This window comes from Bos grunniens, chromosome 10 (genome assembly GCF_055505025.1).
Source record: "Bos grunniens cultivar Pamir isolate PY7600 chromosome 10, Bosgru_T2T1.0, whole genome shotgun sequence".
Lineage (NCBI taxonomy): Eukaryota > Metazoa > Chordata > Mammalia > Artiodactyla > Bovidae > Bos > Bos grunniens.
Window position 1 is genome coordinate 44,820,965 of NC_141174.1, and position 17,557 is coordinate 44,838,521.

At 41.0% G+C, this 17,557-nt stretch overlaps 1 protein-coding gene across 4 annotated transcripts in view; it reads left to right on the forward strand.

The window, feature by feature from the left end:
- TMOD2 (tropomodulin 2) overlaps nt 1-17,557 on the forward strand; it is a 48,189-nt gene that overhangs the window by 14,333 nt on the left and 16,299 nt on the right. For 3 of the 4 annotated variants that reach the window (XM_086320944.1, XM_086320945.1, XM_086320947.1), the window contains exons 2-6: nt 2,166-2,360; nt 3,845-4,001; nt 7,451-7,573; nt 10,299-10,385; nt 16,600-16,730. In XM_086320944.1, coding sequence (XP_086177070.1) covers nt 2,235-2,360; nt 3,845-4,001; nt 7,451-7,573; nt 10,299-10,385; nt 16,600-16,730 — 624 coding nt within the window. In that variant the 5' untranslated portion in view covers nt 2,166-2,234. The remainder of the gene's footprint in view (nt 1-2,165; nt 2,361-3,844; nt 4,002-7,450; nt 7,574-10,298; nt 10,386-16,599; nt 16,731-17,557) is intronic. The other variant, XM_086320946.1, reaches the window with a different exon arrangement.

Consider the following 17,557-nt stretch of genomic DNA (forward strand, 5'->3'; position numbering starts at 1 on the left):
GTGTGGGCCATCCCGGGAGGCTAGAGCAGCACCAGGGTATGGGTTGTCAGTTTTTATAGCAATGGGTAATTTCATAGGCTAATGAGGGGGAGGGGGCAAGTGGGCCTTAGGAAGCATCTCTATGAACAAAGCCAGGGGAGGTGATGGAATTCCAGTTGAGCTATTTCAAATCCTAAAAGATGATGCTGTGAAAGTGCCTCACTCAATATGCCAGCAAATTTGGAAAACTCAGCAGTGACCACAGGACTGGAAAGGGTCACTTTTCATTCCAATCCCAAAGAAAGGCAATGCCAAAGAATGCTCAAACTACTGCACAGCTGCACTCATCTCACATGCTAGCAAAGTGATGCTCAAAATTTTCCAAGCCAGGCTTCAACTGTGAAATTTCATGAACTGTGAAATTCCACATGTTCATGCTGGATTTAGAAAAGGCAGAGGAGCCAGAGATCAAATTGCCAAGGTCCACTAGATCATGGAAAAAGCAAGAGAGTTTCAGAAAAACATCTACTTCTGCTATATTGACTACACTAAAGCCTTTGACTGTGTGGATCACAACAAACTGTGGGAAATTCTTAAAGAGATGGGAATACCAAACCACCTGACCTGCCTCCTGAGAAATCTGTATGCAGGTCAAGAAGCAACAGTTAGAACTGGACATGGAACATCAGACTGGTTCCAAATTGGGAAAGAAGTGTTCAAGGCTGTATATTGTCACCCTGCTTATTTAACTTATATGCAGAGTACATCATGAGAAATGCTGGACTGGATGAAGCACAGCTGGAATCAAGATTGCCAGGAGAAATATCAATAACCTCAGATATGCAGATGACACCACCCTTATGGCAGAAAGCAAAGAGGAACTTAAGAGCCTCTTGATGAAAGTGAAAGAGGAGAGTGAAAAAATTGGCTTAAAACTCAACATTCAGAAAACCAAGATCATGGCATCTGGTCCCATTACTTCATGGCAGATAGATGGGGAAACAATGGAAACTGTTACAGACTTTATTTATTTGGGCTCCAAAATCACTGCAGTTGGTGACTACAGCCATGAAATTAGAAGACGCTTGCTCCTTGGAAGAAAAGTTATGACCAACCTAGAGAGCATATTCAAAAGCAGAGATATTACTTTGCCAACAAAGGCCCATCTAGTCAAAGCTATGGTTTTTCCCTTAGTCATGAATGGATGTGAGAGTTGGACTATAAAGAAAGCTGAGCACCGAAGAATTGATGCCTTTGAACTGTGGTGCTGGAGAAGACTCTTGAGAGTCCCTTGGACTGCAAGGAGATCCAACCAGTTCATCCTAAAGGAGATAAGTCCTGAGTATTCATTGGAAGGACTGATGTTAAAGCTGAAACTCTAATCCTTTGGCCACCTGATACGAAGAGCTGACTCATTTGAAAAAGACCCTGACACTGGGAAAGATTGAAGGCGAAAGGAGAAGAGGATGACGGAGGATGAGATGGTTGGATGGCATCACTGACTCAATGGACATGAGCTTGATCAAACTCCGGGACATTGTGAAGAACAGAGAAGCCTGGCATGCTGCAGTCCATGGGATCACAAAGAGTCAGACACGACTGAGTGACTGAACTTAAGCTGAAACTGAATAAGGGGGAGGAGTATTCTAGCTGTTTGGGGAAAAGGGTGGAGATTTCCAGGAAATGGGCCACTGCCCACTTTTTGGCCTTTGCTGGTTGACCTCAGAACTGTCCTGGCTCCTGTGGGTGTGTCATTTAGATGCTAATGTGTTACAGTGAGCATATAATAAGGCTCAATGTTTACTGGAAGTCACATCTTCTGCCACCTTGGACCTTGTTGGTTCTAACCAATTTTTGTCATGTCCTATGGCTATGTCATTCTTTTAAAAGTTGTGCCCTGCCCCCTTGCCTCATGTTTCACTTGGCCTCAGAATATTCATCTGTAAAATGTGATATCTATATCTCTCCAGGCTTCCTTTCCACGTCATTGTAAAAATCTAAATAAGGGAGATAATATGCATGAAAATACTTTGTAAGCACACAGGCTGTGATGAAGATAATACTACTTATTTTGTTGACTGTTTCGTCCAGTGGAAAGACTCCATGGGCAGATAGCATAGCTCTGTCTCCTGCTAATAAGTCCTATTTATCAAAAGGAGGTAACAGTCTTTCTTTCTTCTTATTAGTATTCTGAAGTCTTAGGAAGCTGGCACAGTTAAATGTTCGTGGCCCATGAGAAAGGCATATAAGAAACCATGGCACTCCCTTTTCAAAAAGAGCTGGAGAAATACAAGAATATTGATGAAGATGAGCTTCTTGGCAAACTCTCAGAAGAGGAACTGAAACAGTTGGAAAATGTTCTTGATGACCTAGATCCTGAGGTTAGTGACCTGGAACTGAAGCAGGTGGTTAGTGATAAGGTGGGATGCATGATATAGCATGTCCTTAAACAATAGTATAGGAATCCCTGAGCTCCAAATGCAGATTCTGTGTTCTTCCCTAATTGGTTCTGAATCACTTACTTTTTTATAAACCATGGAGAACCTCAGTAGTGACATATTTGATATGGCAATTTCATTTCTCAAAAACCAGTTTAATGTAAATGCCAGAAAATGTTTTCCATTGACTCCGAGAAAGACTAGACTGACTTATGGAAAAAGAAAGGAAAAAGAAAGAGGAAAGAAACATGACCAAGTTTATTCTGAGTCATGTATTCTGCTGGGCCCAGGAGTCCTTGACTTAAATTATATTATCCCCATTTCATAAATAAGGGGACAGACCAGGAAAAGTAATTTACATAAGATCCCATACTGGTAACCTGGTAAATGTCAGAGATGGTATTTAAACCAAATCTTTAGCCCCCAAAGCAGATATTTTTAATATCTCATTTCTTGAATATATATAAACAAGTTAAAATCTTGGTGATCTCACACTAATGGATATATTAGAATAACTGTAACTGTAATATCAAATAGATTTAAATGGAGCATTTCATGTTTTTATGAGCTCTTACAAAGGTAAATAGCTTGTTATAATGTTTATCAAGCACTTTCTTCAGCCCTGCTAGTATTATCTCAAACTCAGAGGCAGAGACATCTAAAATAGTGATTTTACTATAAATAAAAACATCCACTAAAATATTTATATGATATTCTATAATGCCAGATAATTTGGAATTTTTTTTACTTTAAAAAATGCAAGTATCTTTTTTTGCTTTTTAAACTTAAAAGAGATACCTCTATGTTTCATCAAGCAGATATCAATAGCTATCATAATGTTCACTTACCAGCTTGGATGTTTCCCAGGAGAGATTAGAAATGAGTGTGGGGACTTCCCTGGTGGTCTAGTGGTTGAGAATCCACCTTCCAATGCAAGGGAGATGGGTTCGATCCCTGGATGGGAAACTTAAGATCCCACATGACTCAGAAGAACTAAGCCTGAGTGCCACACCTAGAGAAGCCCACAAGACAATGAAGACCCAACACAGCCAAAAAAACCTTTTTAAAATTAAAAATAAAAAAGAAGAGAGTGTGGCCATATTGGCTCTTCCATATGCATCCCTGGGAGCACTGCTGGACAAACCTAAGTGGGATCTATAAGGAAAGAGGCTGTGAAGGGTGGCTTGTTCTAGAAGGCAGCTGCAGCAATCTGAGGCTGTTTCAGCCACCTGAGTTCTGCCTGACTCTTTGGGATCACCCGCCGTCAACACAGAATGTTAGAGTGAATAGGGCCTCAAAGATATGCCAGAGCTCCAGCCCTCATCTCTGCGAGGTGTGCTCTGCCCAAGTTCCCCCTACACAGCAGGGGTCAGGGAGGGAAAACATATCAGACACCCCCTTTCCTGCTCATTCCTCTGTCTCATCAGAGTGCACTGCTGCCAGCTGGATTTCGACAGAAAGACCAGACACAGAAAGCAGCCACGGGCCCGTTTGACCGCGAACACCTCCTTATGTACCTGGAGAAGGAGGCTTTGGAGCAGAAAGACAGGGAAGACTTTGTGCCCTTCACCGGAGAAAAGAAAGGTAAGGACCACAGGTGCAGTCTGACAACGTAAGTACCCCAGTATATTGTTGTGGAGGGTCAGGTGAGGGAACTGGCCTGACAGTGGGAACTAAGCCTGAACTGGATTCAGTAGGATTAAAAGCATCGTAGCTGGTGGACATAGGTGTGTGGACACATGTCCAGACCCACAGACCATACACCACCAAGGATGAGTCCTCCATGTCTCTACAAATGACCCAATTGTGTTCCTTTTTATGGCCGAGTAATATTCCATTGTATATAGTCCACATCTTCTTTATCTATTCATCTGTTGATGGATATTTAGGTGGAGTGAAGTAAGTCAGAAAGAGAAAAAAGAGTATCATATATTAATACATATATAGAAAACTGATACAAATGAACCTATGTGCAGGGCAGGAATAGAGACAGACCTAGAGAATGGACATGTGGGCATGGCCCAGGAGGGAGCTGGGATGAATTGGGATATTGGGATTGACATACATGCACTGCCATGTGTAAAGAGATAGCCAGTGGGAACCTGCTGCATAGTACAGGGAGCTTGGCTCGCTGCTCTGTGGTGACTTAGATGGGTAGGATGAGGGACATGTTGGAGGAAGGGCAAAGAGGAAGGAGATATATATATTATATATATAGCTAATTCACTTTGTTATACAATGTTATAAAGCAGCTACCCCAAAGTTTTAAAAAAAGAGTGAACACTAATATAAACTGTAGATTTTAGGTGACAATGATGTCAGTGTAGGTTCAGCCGTTGTAACAAGTACACACTGCTGTGGGCTGTCATTAGAGGGGAGGTTGAGGGGCAGGGCAGTCATGGGAACTGTCTGTACTTCCCAATGCTAACATAAAGCTGCTCCAAACAATGAAGTCTATTAAAAAAAAAAAAAAAGAACCATGGCAGAAGATGTAGGCTACAAATAGAGAACAGACTAGTCGTTACCAGAAGGGAAAGAAAGGAAAGGAAGGGTGAGATAGAGGTATGGGATTAAGAAACACGAACTACTATGTATAAAGTAAGTAACAAGGATGTATTGTATAGCACAGGGAAATATAAACATTCTTTTGTGATAATTTTAAATATAATTAATTTATAAAATATTGAATCACTCTTGTATACCTAAAACTGATATAATATTATAAATTGATTATACTTCAATAAAATTTTAAAAAATACAGACTAATGTGCAGAGAAATTAAAGATCTGAACAGCAAGAACAACAAAAGAAGCTGCCAGTTCAAAAGAGAGAATATTGTCATTAGAAAAGTGTGAATCTGGCTTCTGAAACCCACACAGGTAACCATAATTTATTAAAAAAAAAAAAATCTGCTTAGCCACAAAAAGTAATAATCTGCTTGAGTAAGGGGACAGAAAAAGGAACCCATAGGCTAATCAACTGAATGTGCTGTGCTGTGCTAAATTGCTTCAGTCGTGTCCGACTCTGCAACCCTATAGACAGTAGCCCACTAGGCTCCTCTGTCCATAGAATTCTCCAGGCAAGGATACCGGAGTGCGTTGCCATGCCCTCCTCCAGGAGATCTTCCCCACCCAGGGATCTAACCTGCATCCCTTAAGTCTCCTGCATTGGCAGGTGGGTTCTTTACCACTAGCACCACCTGGGAAGCCCAAAATGAACTGAATACTTAGAGTGTAATGGTATTCAAATTCGTTTCATTAAAAAAAAAAAAAAATGTAAGCCCTAAAGAAGCAGTTTGGGAAGTGTAAAGCAGCATCAAGCGCTGGCGTGTTCCTCCTGACCAGGGCCTGTCTCAGTCGCAGGTGTCTGCCCGGGTCTGCCTCTGTTAGATGCTTCCGCTAGAGGCCAGTGCACTTAATCATCTGTTCCTCTAGCACCTACCAGCCACCTCCTGGCCTCAGAGCCCTGTGCCAGGTGCTGGGAACACAGGGCAGACCCTGCCCTGCCCTCAGGGAGCATGTGGTCTAGTGAGAAACATTCTGATAGACCTGGAAGGGGCCTGAGGAGTAAGAGGATGTTCCTTCAGCAAGGAGTGAGCTCTGAACTAAGACAGGAAAATCTTCCTCCCTAGCTCCCCACCCTGAGCTCCCCTTTGGAGGAAAAGTGGCTACCAATCCCCTATCCAGGTTCCTCAGCTGTAACAGTGACTTGGTCCCCAAAATACAACTGGAATCACTGATAACCTCGTGGTATCCATTGTCTTTTTAAAACACAGATCCGATCATGTCATTCCCTGCTTACTGTCTCAAACCATTGCCACGGTGCTCAGAGTCATGGAGAGCTCACCCCGCCCACCTCTCTGACTGCATCTCCCCTCCCCTCACTAAGCTCAGCCCCACTGTCCTCACTCCATTCCCCAAACCTGCCAAGTTCTTTTCCCACCCCAAGGTCTTCTTCTCTCTCACCTGCCTCCCCATTTTTTTACCTGCTGAGAGTCCCAGCTTAAATGTCAGGGCCTCCAGCTTTCCCTGACCTCTGTCTAAAACATGCTCCTTCTATCATGACATCCTTCTATTGCTCCCGTAGCACTGTGACAGCATTCATCCTTTTGCTTACTTCCAGTTTTGTGTGTGTGTCACATGAATCTGAGATCCGCAGTGGGACTGTGTCTCTCTTGCATCCTGGCACAGAAACTGGCATGGGGCAGGCACTGGACAACATGGATTGGAATGAATGCCATCTCAGCTTCTGTGCTGGGGCCACGGAAGCAGGAGTGCCAGCTCCTTGGCTGCTGCCTTCCCTGTGCAGCGTCATGGCGGCTCTGAACCATGTGCATCCAGTGCCCCGTGAACCACTGATGGTGTCATTTTATTAAGAAAGTAAGGTTGGGCAGTGACAAATTGGGCAAATAACCAAGGTTTGCAGTGGAAACATGGAGCTGTTTCTATGGCAGCATGGTTATTGTTAGACCAATGGTGAAGGAAAAAATTAATTGTAATGTCAACTCTTCAATAAAAGGCCAATTAGCTTGCAGTATTAGGGTAGTGAGAGAATAACAAGAGGAAAGCTGTCATCTTCTGTTCTCGGAGCAGAGGTCTGGGGAGCAGCTATGGTGAATTAACTCCTGATCCAGATTAATCTGCAGATGGTTCTTAGGGGGTTAGGTGTCCAGGAGCAGCCAGAGTAATAAATAGGGGTCCAGACGGGGTGGACAGCTGCTCAGGGGAGCTTAGGAGAAGCCACATGATTGGGTTAAAGGAGCAGAGAACAAGTTTTCCAGAAAGAGTGGAAGGATCAGAGTGAGGTGTGTACAGGGCCCCAGGAAGACCACCAGTGACCCAGGAGCATGTCTAACCAGGATTCCTTAATTTCTGAGATGATGCCAATGTCACTAACCCACTAATCCTGGTTGGACCTGCATTGGTTTAATGCTTCAGCTCTTAATGACCAGAGCTGTACATTCTCTGGTTAGTTCACTTCCCCTAGAACAAGGCAGCAGCACACAATGCTTTTGTTTTTCTTCTGATTTAAAGGGAGAGTCTTTATCCCCAAAGAAAAGCCCATAGAAACTCATAAAGAAGAAAAGGTGACCCTGGACCCAGAACTGGAAGAAGCTTTGGCCAGCGCCTCCGACACTGAACTCTATGACCTTGCAGGTTAGTCCTCAGCTCTGGGAAGCTTTTCTGTCTAGCTCTGTGACCTCCAGACATGCACTGACCCCCTGGAACAGCCTCTGAGCCCCTGTGTCAGTCACTGTTGATTGTTACTATGGTATCAAGTTGACTTCAGCCATTAGGCAGCTGAGAGGCTGGATGCAGGTCACCTAAGCTCTCTGAGCAAACATTTCACTGTATCTCAGCTATAAAATGTAAAATCATATTTCATTTGAAAAGTACCCACAGTAACACCTATCCTACAAAATCCAAGAGTTACGGTGAGAAGTCAAAGAGAAGAAATATGAAGGAGTGTTGAGAATTTAAACAACAAAATAACAGCCCTTATGCCTTCAAAAGAGCTTCACATTTGGCGTTTTATAATCACAAAATTTCCATTTCCATCACAAAATGTCTTGTTCTTTCCCACAGTCACTGTTTTTGATTCCCACTTAGTTATATTAACCTAACCATAGAGCAGAACCCATTTTACTGTTATATTTCCCCAATAAAGTACATCCATATTCAGCCCAGTCTGCTCATTTTTTCTAGTTTTCTTAACAATAGCAACAGTATAATAATAATTATTATTATATGTGAACTGTGAATTGGTTATACATACAGATAGAAAAAACCCAGGGAAGGGATAGTTAGGGGGGAATTGCGGATCAAATGTACACACTGCTATATTTAAAATGGATAATCAACAAGGACCTACTGTATAGCACAGGGAACTCCACTCAGTGTTATTGGCAGTCTGAATGGGAGAGGAGTTTCGGGGGGGGGGGAATGGATACATGTGTATGTGTGGCTGAGTCTCTCTGCTGTGCACCTGAAACTGTCATAACATTGTTAATTGGCTAAGCTGCCGCCGCCGCCGCTGCTCATTCGCTTCAGTCGTGTCTGACTCTGTGCGACCTCATAGACGGCAGCCCACCAGGTTCCCCCGTCCCTGGGATTCTCCAGGCAAGAACACTGGAGTGGGTTGCCATTTCCTCCTCCAATGCATGAAAGTGAAAAGTGAAAGTGAAGTCGCTCAGTCGTGTCCGACTCTTTGCGACCCCATGAACTTCAGCCCACCAGGCTCCTCCGTCCATGGGATTTTCCAGGCAAGAATACTAGAGTGGGTTGCCATTGCCTTCTCTGGTTAATTGGCTATACTCCAATATAAAGTAAAAAGTTTTTTTTTTTTTTAAAGAAAAAACCCAAATAGTACAAAATAATATGTAATGAATTATATAAGCTTCCTCCCGTTTCTTGTATTTCCTTTGAAAAAGATTCCATGCATGTACCCACGTATTTGTGTGCTGATTGGATGGAAATCTGTATTATTAGGGTCATTAGGTCCCCACAGGATAGAGGTGCTTTGAAAAACAGTCCACAGCTTTGGCAAGAATTTTCACATTGTTATTCCATTGGAAGACATGAGTAATAATAATCTCCTTCCTCCCAGGAGAACCAACTCTGCCTTATTCTAAAAGTAAAACTTGACAAGGGGAGTGAAATTATAATCATAAGTTGCATAGTGAATATGGGGCCAAAGCAAGATATGCTTGTTGGATGGTCTCAGAGTCCTGTGTTTATTCTCCCTAGACAAGGCCAAAAACACAGTGACAAATTCTTATTTATTTAACAAGAATTTGTAAAGCACTTAGAACAGTGCGTAACACATAGGAAGTCATTTAACCCTTGTAATAGGTAAAGTGTAATGATTATCCCTGTTTTACAGTTGGGGAAACTGAGGCTTAGCGGCATTTAATGACTTCTCAAGCCATACAGATAGTACATAACAGAGTCAGGATTTAAACTCAGGCTGACTGCTCCTGACTGCTCCTCTAAACCCCTACACTCGCTAGCTCTGAACATTTACCCTTTGTTGGCTATATGGGCAGTCCTTCTAGAGTATAGTATACAGCGGATGAGGAACTCAGAGGTGGGCCCCTGCCACCATTGGCAGATTATTCTGGGATCCTCCCCCAGTAGGCCTCCTGGAATTTCTCACCTGGAGTTCGTTAAGGAAGGGAAAGCTGGGTGGGCAGTGGCAGTTAGTGCCTGCTCCGTGTTCAGTTATGGCCGGTGCTGTCTCCTGCATACTGTACTGCCCTCTGGTGTGAGTTCTGTGTAGTACAGGTGACTCAAAATCTCAGCCTGCTTACCGGACCTTTTATTGCCTTGCCGACATCTCTTATTTCCCACCCTGGGATGCTCTAAAAGGGAAAAGAACCACTCTTTTCGGTACTGAGAGATGAAAGCAATGGGGAGGCTTACACTGAAAGAGGACCATGATCTTTCAGCCCTTTGTCTCCAGAAAAACTACTACATACTAGTCCATATAATTTTAGAGCTTAAAATATCATTAGACTCAGTCCCACGTTCAAATTTTACAGATGAGAAAACATAGGGATGAATCTACTTAACTAGGAGATCTAAGCAGATTTTCATTTGCTGATTTCACTTTCACTAGACCGTTGTCCCTCAGATCCTACACGACTCCAGATATATAGATGTAGAAAGATGTGAAGAATGCTAGTGATCTTAGGAGGAGGGATTAAAAAAAAAGCTTATTTAATACTATACATGTGTCACACACTTTGCAAGGCAAGTGAGGTCAAGAGACTTATCTTTATGGTATGAAGAATTGTTCTGCAAAGGGAAAATTAACAATGTGGATATCTTAACAAGCTTTCTCAAACTTAAGTTTTATTCACAGATTATTTTTGCTTTTCAGCTGTTCTTGGAGTACACAATTTGCTCAACAATCCCAAGTTTGATGAAGAAACAACCAACACAAAAGGTGGCAAAGGGCCTGTGAGAAGTAAGTTGACATGAAATATGTGGTTTTATGAAACCTGGGAGCCTCCAGGTGTTGCTGATAGGAGAGAGGCTTGTTGACTGGGCCCCTGGGGAGTCTGGAATTCTTTTAGGCTTTGAAGGTGGATTTTGTCAGTTCACCAAGGATCACTGGGCTGTGAGTAATCAGATCAGAATAAGTGGCCAGCACTGGGAGCCCTGTCTGGCAGTGTGACTAGTACCGATCAGTGTGTGTTGCCCAGAACACACTCCTGGTGAAAGTGAAAGTCACTCAGTCGTGTCTGACTCTTTGCAACCCCATGGACTATATAGTCCATGGAATTCTCTAGGCCAGAATACGAGAGTAGGTAGCCTTTCCCTTCTCCAGGGAATCTTCCCAACCCAGAGATCGAACCCAGGTCTCCCACATTGCAGGCGGATTCTTTACCAGCTGAGCCACAAGGGAAGCCCAAGAATACTGGAGTGGGTAGCCTATCCCTTCTGCAGGGGATCTTCCCAACCCAGGAATCGAACCATGATCTTCTGCATTGCAGGCAAATTCTCTCCTGATAGGTTCAGTCAAAGGAGGAAATGACAGATAAAAAGGTTTGCTTAGCACAGAAAGGAGAGTTTTATGTCATAATGACGCTTTAATTAGCTATAGTATTTTAGCTAAGTTTTCCTTCTCTATTCGAGAAACGTCTTTTTGTCTTAATTATGGATGTTTGTGATTGTTGCTGTTGTTCAGTGGCCAAGTCGTGTCTGACTCTTTGCAACTCCTTGGACTGCAGCATGCCAGGCTTCCCTGTCTTCCAGAGTTTGCTCAAACTCATGTCCATTGAGTCGGCAATGTCATCCAATCATTTCATCCTCCGTTGCCCTCTTTTCTTCTTGCCCTCAATCTTTCCCCGCATCAGGGTCTTTTCCAATGAGTCAGCTCTTCGTATCAGGTGGTCAAAGTATTGGAGCTTCAGCTTTAGCATCAGTTCTTCCAAAGAATATTTAGAGTTGATTTCCTGTAGTATTTTAGATAAATTTCCTTCTCTGTTCGAGTGCCTCTTTGTCTCAATAATGGATGTTTGTCATTAGAATTTGAGTACCTACGTCCCCCAGAGAGCATGAAAGACACACTGGTGTGGATTTGCCACAGAACATTCCAGACCACTCTCTTCTTTGTCACCATTTTCTGGAGAAATGTACCCTTCATTAGCCTCTCTCACTTACTCATTCATCAGTCATTTACTAAATATTTACTGTCAGGAACGTTCTAGGCTTAGGTACAAAGGTAAAAGAGATGGTGCCTGCCCAAAGGAACTTATCTATCTGTGGGAGGGACGGATCAATAATCAAATAATTTCAGTACAGTGTGATACAGCTGTTAGGAAAACTCACAGAAGATCACAGCTTTTCTTAATAAAATTATAGTTTATTCTCTCTGATGGTGACTTTGGCAATGCTTTCTAGTCTCAGCAATGTGTCTGTCAACCACCATTTATACTGGGTAATTTACCCAGACAGTGAGCAATATTCCTTTTATTTTCCTTCTGGTTTCTTATGCATACAAATGAAAAATATTCATCCTTTTAATCTCAATACCAAAATGTAACATTCTGACAACATGTTTATTATGAAAAAAAAAGTCTGATGCATAGCCTACTGGGCTGTTATACATACACATACACACATATCATTAACTTTTTAAAATACTATTTTTTTAGAGCAGTTTTGTGTTCACTGCAAAATTGAGAGAAAGGTACCGAGATATGCCGTTCCATATGCACAGCCTCTCCACTTAGCTATATCCTGCACAGAGTGGTGCATTTAATGAACCATTGTAGGTTACACTTAATGAACCTACACTGACACATCATTATCACTCTGAGCCCAAAGTTTACAACAGGGCTCTTTGCTGGGTTTGTATATTCTGTGGGTTTGCATAAATGCACAATGACAGGTTTCCACCACTACAGTATCAGGCAGAGTGGTGTCACTGTCCTGAAACTTCTCTGTGCTCTGCCTGTTCATCTCTCCTTCCCCACTAACCTCTGGCAACTGCTGATCTTTTAACTCTCTCCATCATTATGCCTTTTCCAGAATGTCATATAATTGGAATCATATAGTATGTAGCCTATTCAGACTGGTTTCTTTCACTTAGTGATATGCATTTAAGGTTCCTCTGTGTCTTTTCAAGATTTGATAGAGTCTTTCTTTTTTTTTATTGTAACAGTAACAGTTGATGTACAATATTATATAAGTTATGGGTATACAGCATAGTGATTCAGTTTTTAAAGGTTATGCTCCATTAATAGTTATTATATATTATCATGGAGTTGGCTATATTCCCTATGTTATATAATATATCCCATAGTTTATTTTATTCATAAGAATTGGTACTTCTTAATTCTCTATTAAAATAATTCTCTAATTAAGAGAATTCTTAATTCTCTGTCTTGCTCCTCCCCTCTTTCCTCTCCCCACTGGTAAACACCAGTTTGTTCTCTGTATGTGTGAGTTTACTTCCTTTTTGTTATATTCACTAATTTGTTCTTTTAAGATTCACATATAAGTGACATCTTAAAGTAGTTGTCTTTCTCTGTCTGACTTATTTCACTTAGCATACTACCTTCCAAGTTAATCCATGTTGTTGTAAAGTGGTAAAATTTCATTCTTTATCATGGTTGAGTAGTAGCCCATATTTGTTTGTACATATGTGTATATATTATCATTCATCTGTTGATATATGTTTAGGCTGCTCCCATATCTTGGCAATTGTAAATAATACTTCTGTGAACATGGGGATGCATGTGTCTTTTCAAATTAGTGTTTTTGCTTATTTTAGACATATGCCCAGGAGTGGAATTGCTAAATCATGTGGCAGTGATAGATCATTTCTTTTTAACACTGAATAATGTTCCATTATTTGGATATACCACAGTTTATCAGATCACCTACTGAAGGACATCTTAGTTGCTTCCAAATTTTATAAATTAAGAGTAAAGCTGCTACAAATATCCATGTTCAGATTTTGGACATAAATTTTAAACTCCTTTGGATAAACATAAAGGAGCATGATTGCTGAATCTTATGGTAAGATGTTTGGTTTTGAATTCCATGAGCAATGAATGAGAATTTCTGTTGCTCCACATCCTCACCAGCATTTGGTTTTGTCAATGTTTCGGATTTTGGTCATTCTAATAGGTATGTAGTGGTGTGTAACTATTTTAATTTGCATTTCCCTAATAACATATGATGTGGAGCATCTTTTCATATGCCTATTTTTCATTTGTATATCTTCTTTGGTGAGATATCTCTCAACATTTTTGGCTTATTTTTAAAATCATGTTGTTTCCTTATCATTGAGTTTTAAGAGTTCTTGTATATATTGGATAAGTGCTTTATCATATGTATCTTTTTTCTGATTTTTTTAAGGAATCAAAGATTTTTTAAATTATATAATATTTTACAAATTGCAAAAGTTTCACACAGTTCAGTTCAGTCACTCAGTCACATCCAACTCTTTGCAAGCCCATGGACTGCAGCACGCCAGGCTTCCCTGTCAATCACCAACTCCCAGAGCTTGCTCAAACTCATGTCCATTGAGTCAGTGATGCCATCCAACCATCTCATCTTCTGTCATTCCCTTCTCCTCCTGTCTTCAATCTTTCCCAGCATCAGGGTCTTTCCCAATGAGTAACTTCTTTGCATCAGGTGGTCAAAGTATTGAAACTTCAGCTTCAGCATCAGTCCTTCCAATGAATATTCAGGATTGATTTCCTTTAGGATTGACTGGTTTGATCTTGCAGCCCAAGGGACTCTCAAGTCTTCTCCAACACCACAGTTCAAAAGCATCCATTCTTTGGCACTCAGCTTTCTTTATAGTCCAACTCTGACATCCATACAACTACTGGAAAAACCATAGCTTTGACTAGATAGACCTTTGTCAGCAAAATAATGTCTCTGCCTTTTAATATGCTGTCTAGGTTGGTCATAGCTTTTCTTCCAAAGAGCAAGCATCTTTTAATTTCATGGCTTCAGTCACCATCTGCAGTGATTTTAGAGCCCCCCAAAATAAAGTCTGTCACTGTTTCCATTGTTTCCCCATCTATTTGCCATGAAGTGATGAGACCAGATGCCATGATCTTGGTTTTTTGAATGTTGAGTTTTAAGCCAGCTTTTCCACTCTCCTCTTTCACTTTCATCAAGAGGCTCTTTAGTTCCTCTTCACTTTCTGCCATAAGGGTGGTATCATCTGCATATCTGAGGTTATTGATGTTTCTGCTGGCATTCTTGATTCCAGCTTGTGCTTCATCCAGCCCGGCATTCATTCCACATGATGTACTCTGCATATAAGTTAAATAAACAGGGAGACAATATACAGCCTTGATGTATTCACACACATGATTTCAAATAATCCCATAACAACCCTTTTTTTTCACTATACCAATATAGTGTCCCTCGCCTCCTCCTTCTCCCCACTGGTAACCACTAGTTTTTTCTCTATATCTGTGAGTCTATCAGATGTGTCTTTTGCAAATATTTTCTCCCAGTCTGTGCTTTTTCTCCCCATTGCTCTTGAGAGTATTTTCTGCAGAGTATAAATGTTTAATTTGAATGCATGTCAGTTTATCCATTCTTCCTTTTAAGGATTAAGCCTTTAGGGCTGTATCTAAAACTTCATCTTCAAACCCAAGGTCATCTAGATTTTATCCTATGTTATCTCCTAGGAGTTCTGTAGTTTTTCATTTAAATCTAGGTCTATGATCTGTTTTGAGTTAATTTTTGTGAAGAGTGTAAAGTCTGTGTGTGCGTACTAAGTCACTTCAGTCGTGTCCAACTCTTTGCAACCCTATGGATGGTAGGTAGCCTGCCAGGCTTCTCTGTCCATGGAATTCTCCAGCAAGAATACTGGAGTGGGTTGTCATGCCCTCCTCCAAGGGATCTTCCCACCCCGTGGATTGAACCAGCTCTTACATCTGCATTGGCAGGTGGGTTCTTTACCACTAGCAGCACCTGAGAAGCCCATAAGGTCTGTATCTAGATTCTGTTATTTTTCCTTCATGTTGATGTCCAGTTGTTCCAGCAACATTTGTTGAAAAGGCTACTTTTTTCTCCACTATTTTACCTTTGCTGCTTTGTCAAAGATCAATTGATTTTATTTATGTGGGTCTATTTGTGGGCTCTCTATTCTGTTCCACTGATATATTTGCATATTTTCACCAATATCACTATCTTCCTTCCTATAGCTTTAAGTCTTCTTTAGGTTGAATTGCTGGATTTGTTTTTCTCTTTCAATATTGTTCTGGCTATTCTGTGTAGTTTTCCTCTTTATATAAACTTTATAATCATTTTTTAATATCTGCAAACTAAATTTCTGAGATTTTGATTGGGATTGCATTGCATTTGGGAAAAACTGATATCTTGACAACACTGAATATTTCTGTACATGGAATATCTCTCCTTCCCACTAACAATATATGAAAATGCTTTTTCATCCACGTTGTTGCTGACTGTGAATATTATCTTTTTACATTTTTTGGCAAATCAAACGGTATCTTATTTTTAAATTTCTCGGAATTTAATTACTTTTTATATTTTTTTGGTTGACTGATAGAGATTCCTCTGATCATTAGCTGTTCATTTTCCACTGGGTTATCTTACTGCCTTGTAGAAGCTCTGTGTGTATTGAGACATGAACCCTTTGTGTGTTACATACATTGCAAACATTTTGTGTTAACTGCTTTTGAGAATTCTTCCACTTTTCTCTTCTATTCCTTTCTCTTCCTATACCATCCTCAAAATTAGAGCTCCAAGATGGAAATCAGAGGATGGGCCAGGGGAGAATTAAGGTTTAGGAAATAAAGGAACTCATTTTTGTGCATCTTAGATTCTTTGGTTTGGTTATTATAGTTTGAAAGAGGTCCGTATGGAGCAGCTATAACTACCTGTGGATATTCTTTTAGGAGTTTGAGTTTGCTGTAGAGCCTCCTGCACTTTTGGCTCCATGGAGCATCAACCACTGAGACTTCTCATTGCAGCTGAAAACACTAACCTGGAAGGCTGTAACTCAGAGCCACGCCATTCCTCTGCTTGCTGAGTTGAGAATAAGCTTGCTGTCACTGATATTAGAATATTATTGGAATCACCACATATGAAAACAAGGTCATTTGGGGAGAAGTTGTCTCTGATTTTTATGGGAGAGACCTTACATTTTATTTTTAAAATTTAAACTTGTGTCTTAGATGTGGTCAAAGGTGAAAAGGTCAAGCCAGTATTTGAGGAACCACCCAATCCCACAAATGTGGAAGTAAGTCTACAGCAGATGAAAGCCAATGACCCCAGCTTGCAAGAAGTCAACCTCAACAACATTAAGGTATTTCATTATGATTGCTGTCAGTCACTTGATTTATCGTTCAGTCAGAAAACTTACTGGAGATGACTGCCTGCCTTTACACATGTTCTAAATCCTTTATAGTCGCTGATTTTGAGGCAAAATATCCTATTCAGAGGAGTGGATTTATTTGCTCAATGCTATGTGGCATCCTGGATGGGAAGGGAGTTTGGGGGAGAATGAATACACGTGTATGTATTGCTAAGTCCCTTTGATGTCCACCTGAAGCTATCACAACATTGTTAATTGGCTATTCTCTAATATATAAAATAAAAAGTTAAAAAATGATAATAAATGTTTTAAATAAATTAAGTAGGTTTAAAAAAAGAGAATTATTTCTAGAATTCTTTGAAAAGAATTACAGTACTTGTGTTAAACAACTGTTATTAGTTATCTACTACTGAGGAACAAATTACCCAAAAACTTAGAGGCTTAAAACGACAAACAGTTTATTATTTCACATAATTTCCGAGTGTCAGGAATCTGAGAGTGACATGGCTGGGTAGCTGTGGCTCAGGGTCTCAGATGAGGCTGTAGTAAAGCTGTCAGCCAGAGCTGCAGTCGTCTCAAGGCTTGACCAGGGCTTGGGGCTCCATTTGCAAGAGGGTGCACTCATGTGACTGTTGGCAGGAGCCTCAGTTCCTCAGCACATGAACCTCTTAATAGGGCCGCCAACATATCTTCACGTCATGACAACTTGCTTCCCCCAGAGCAAATGACCCAGGAGAAAAAGAGAGAGTAAACTGAAAGCCACAATGTCTTTTATAGCCTATTCTCTGAAGTCACTTCTGCTTTGACAATGTCTTAGC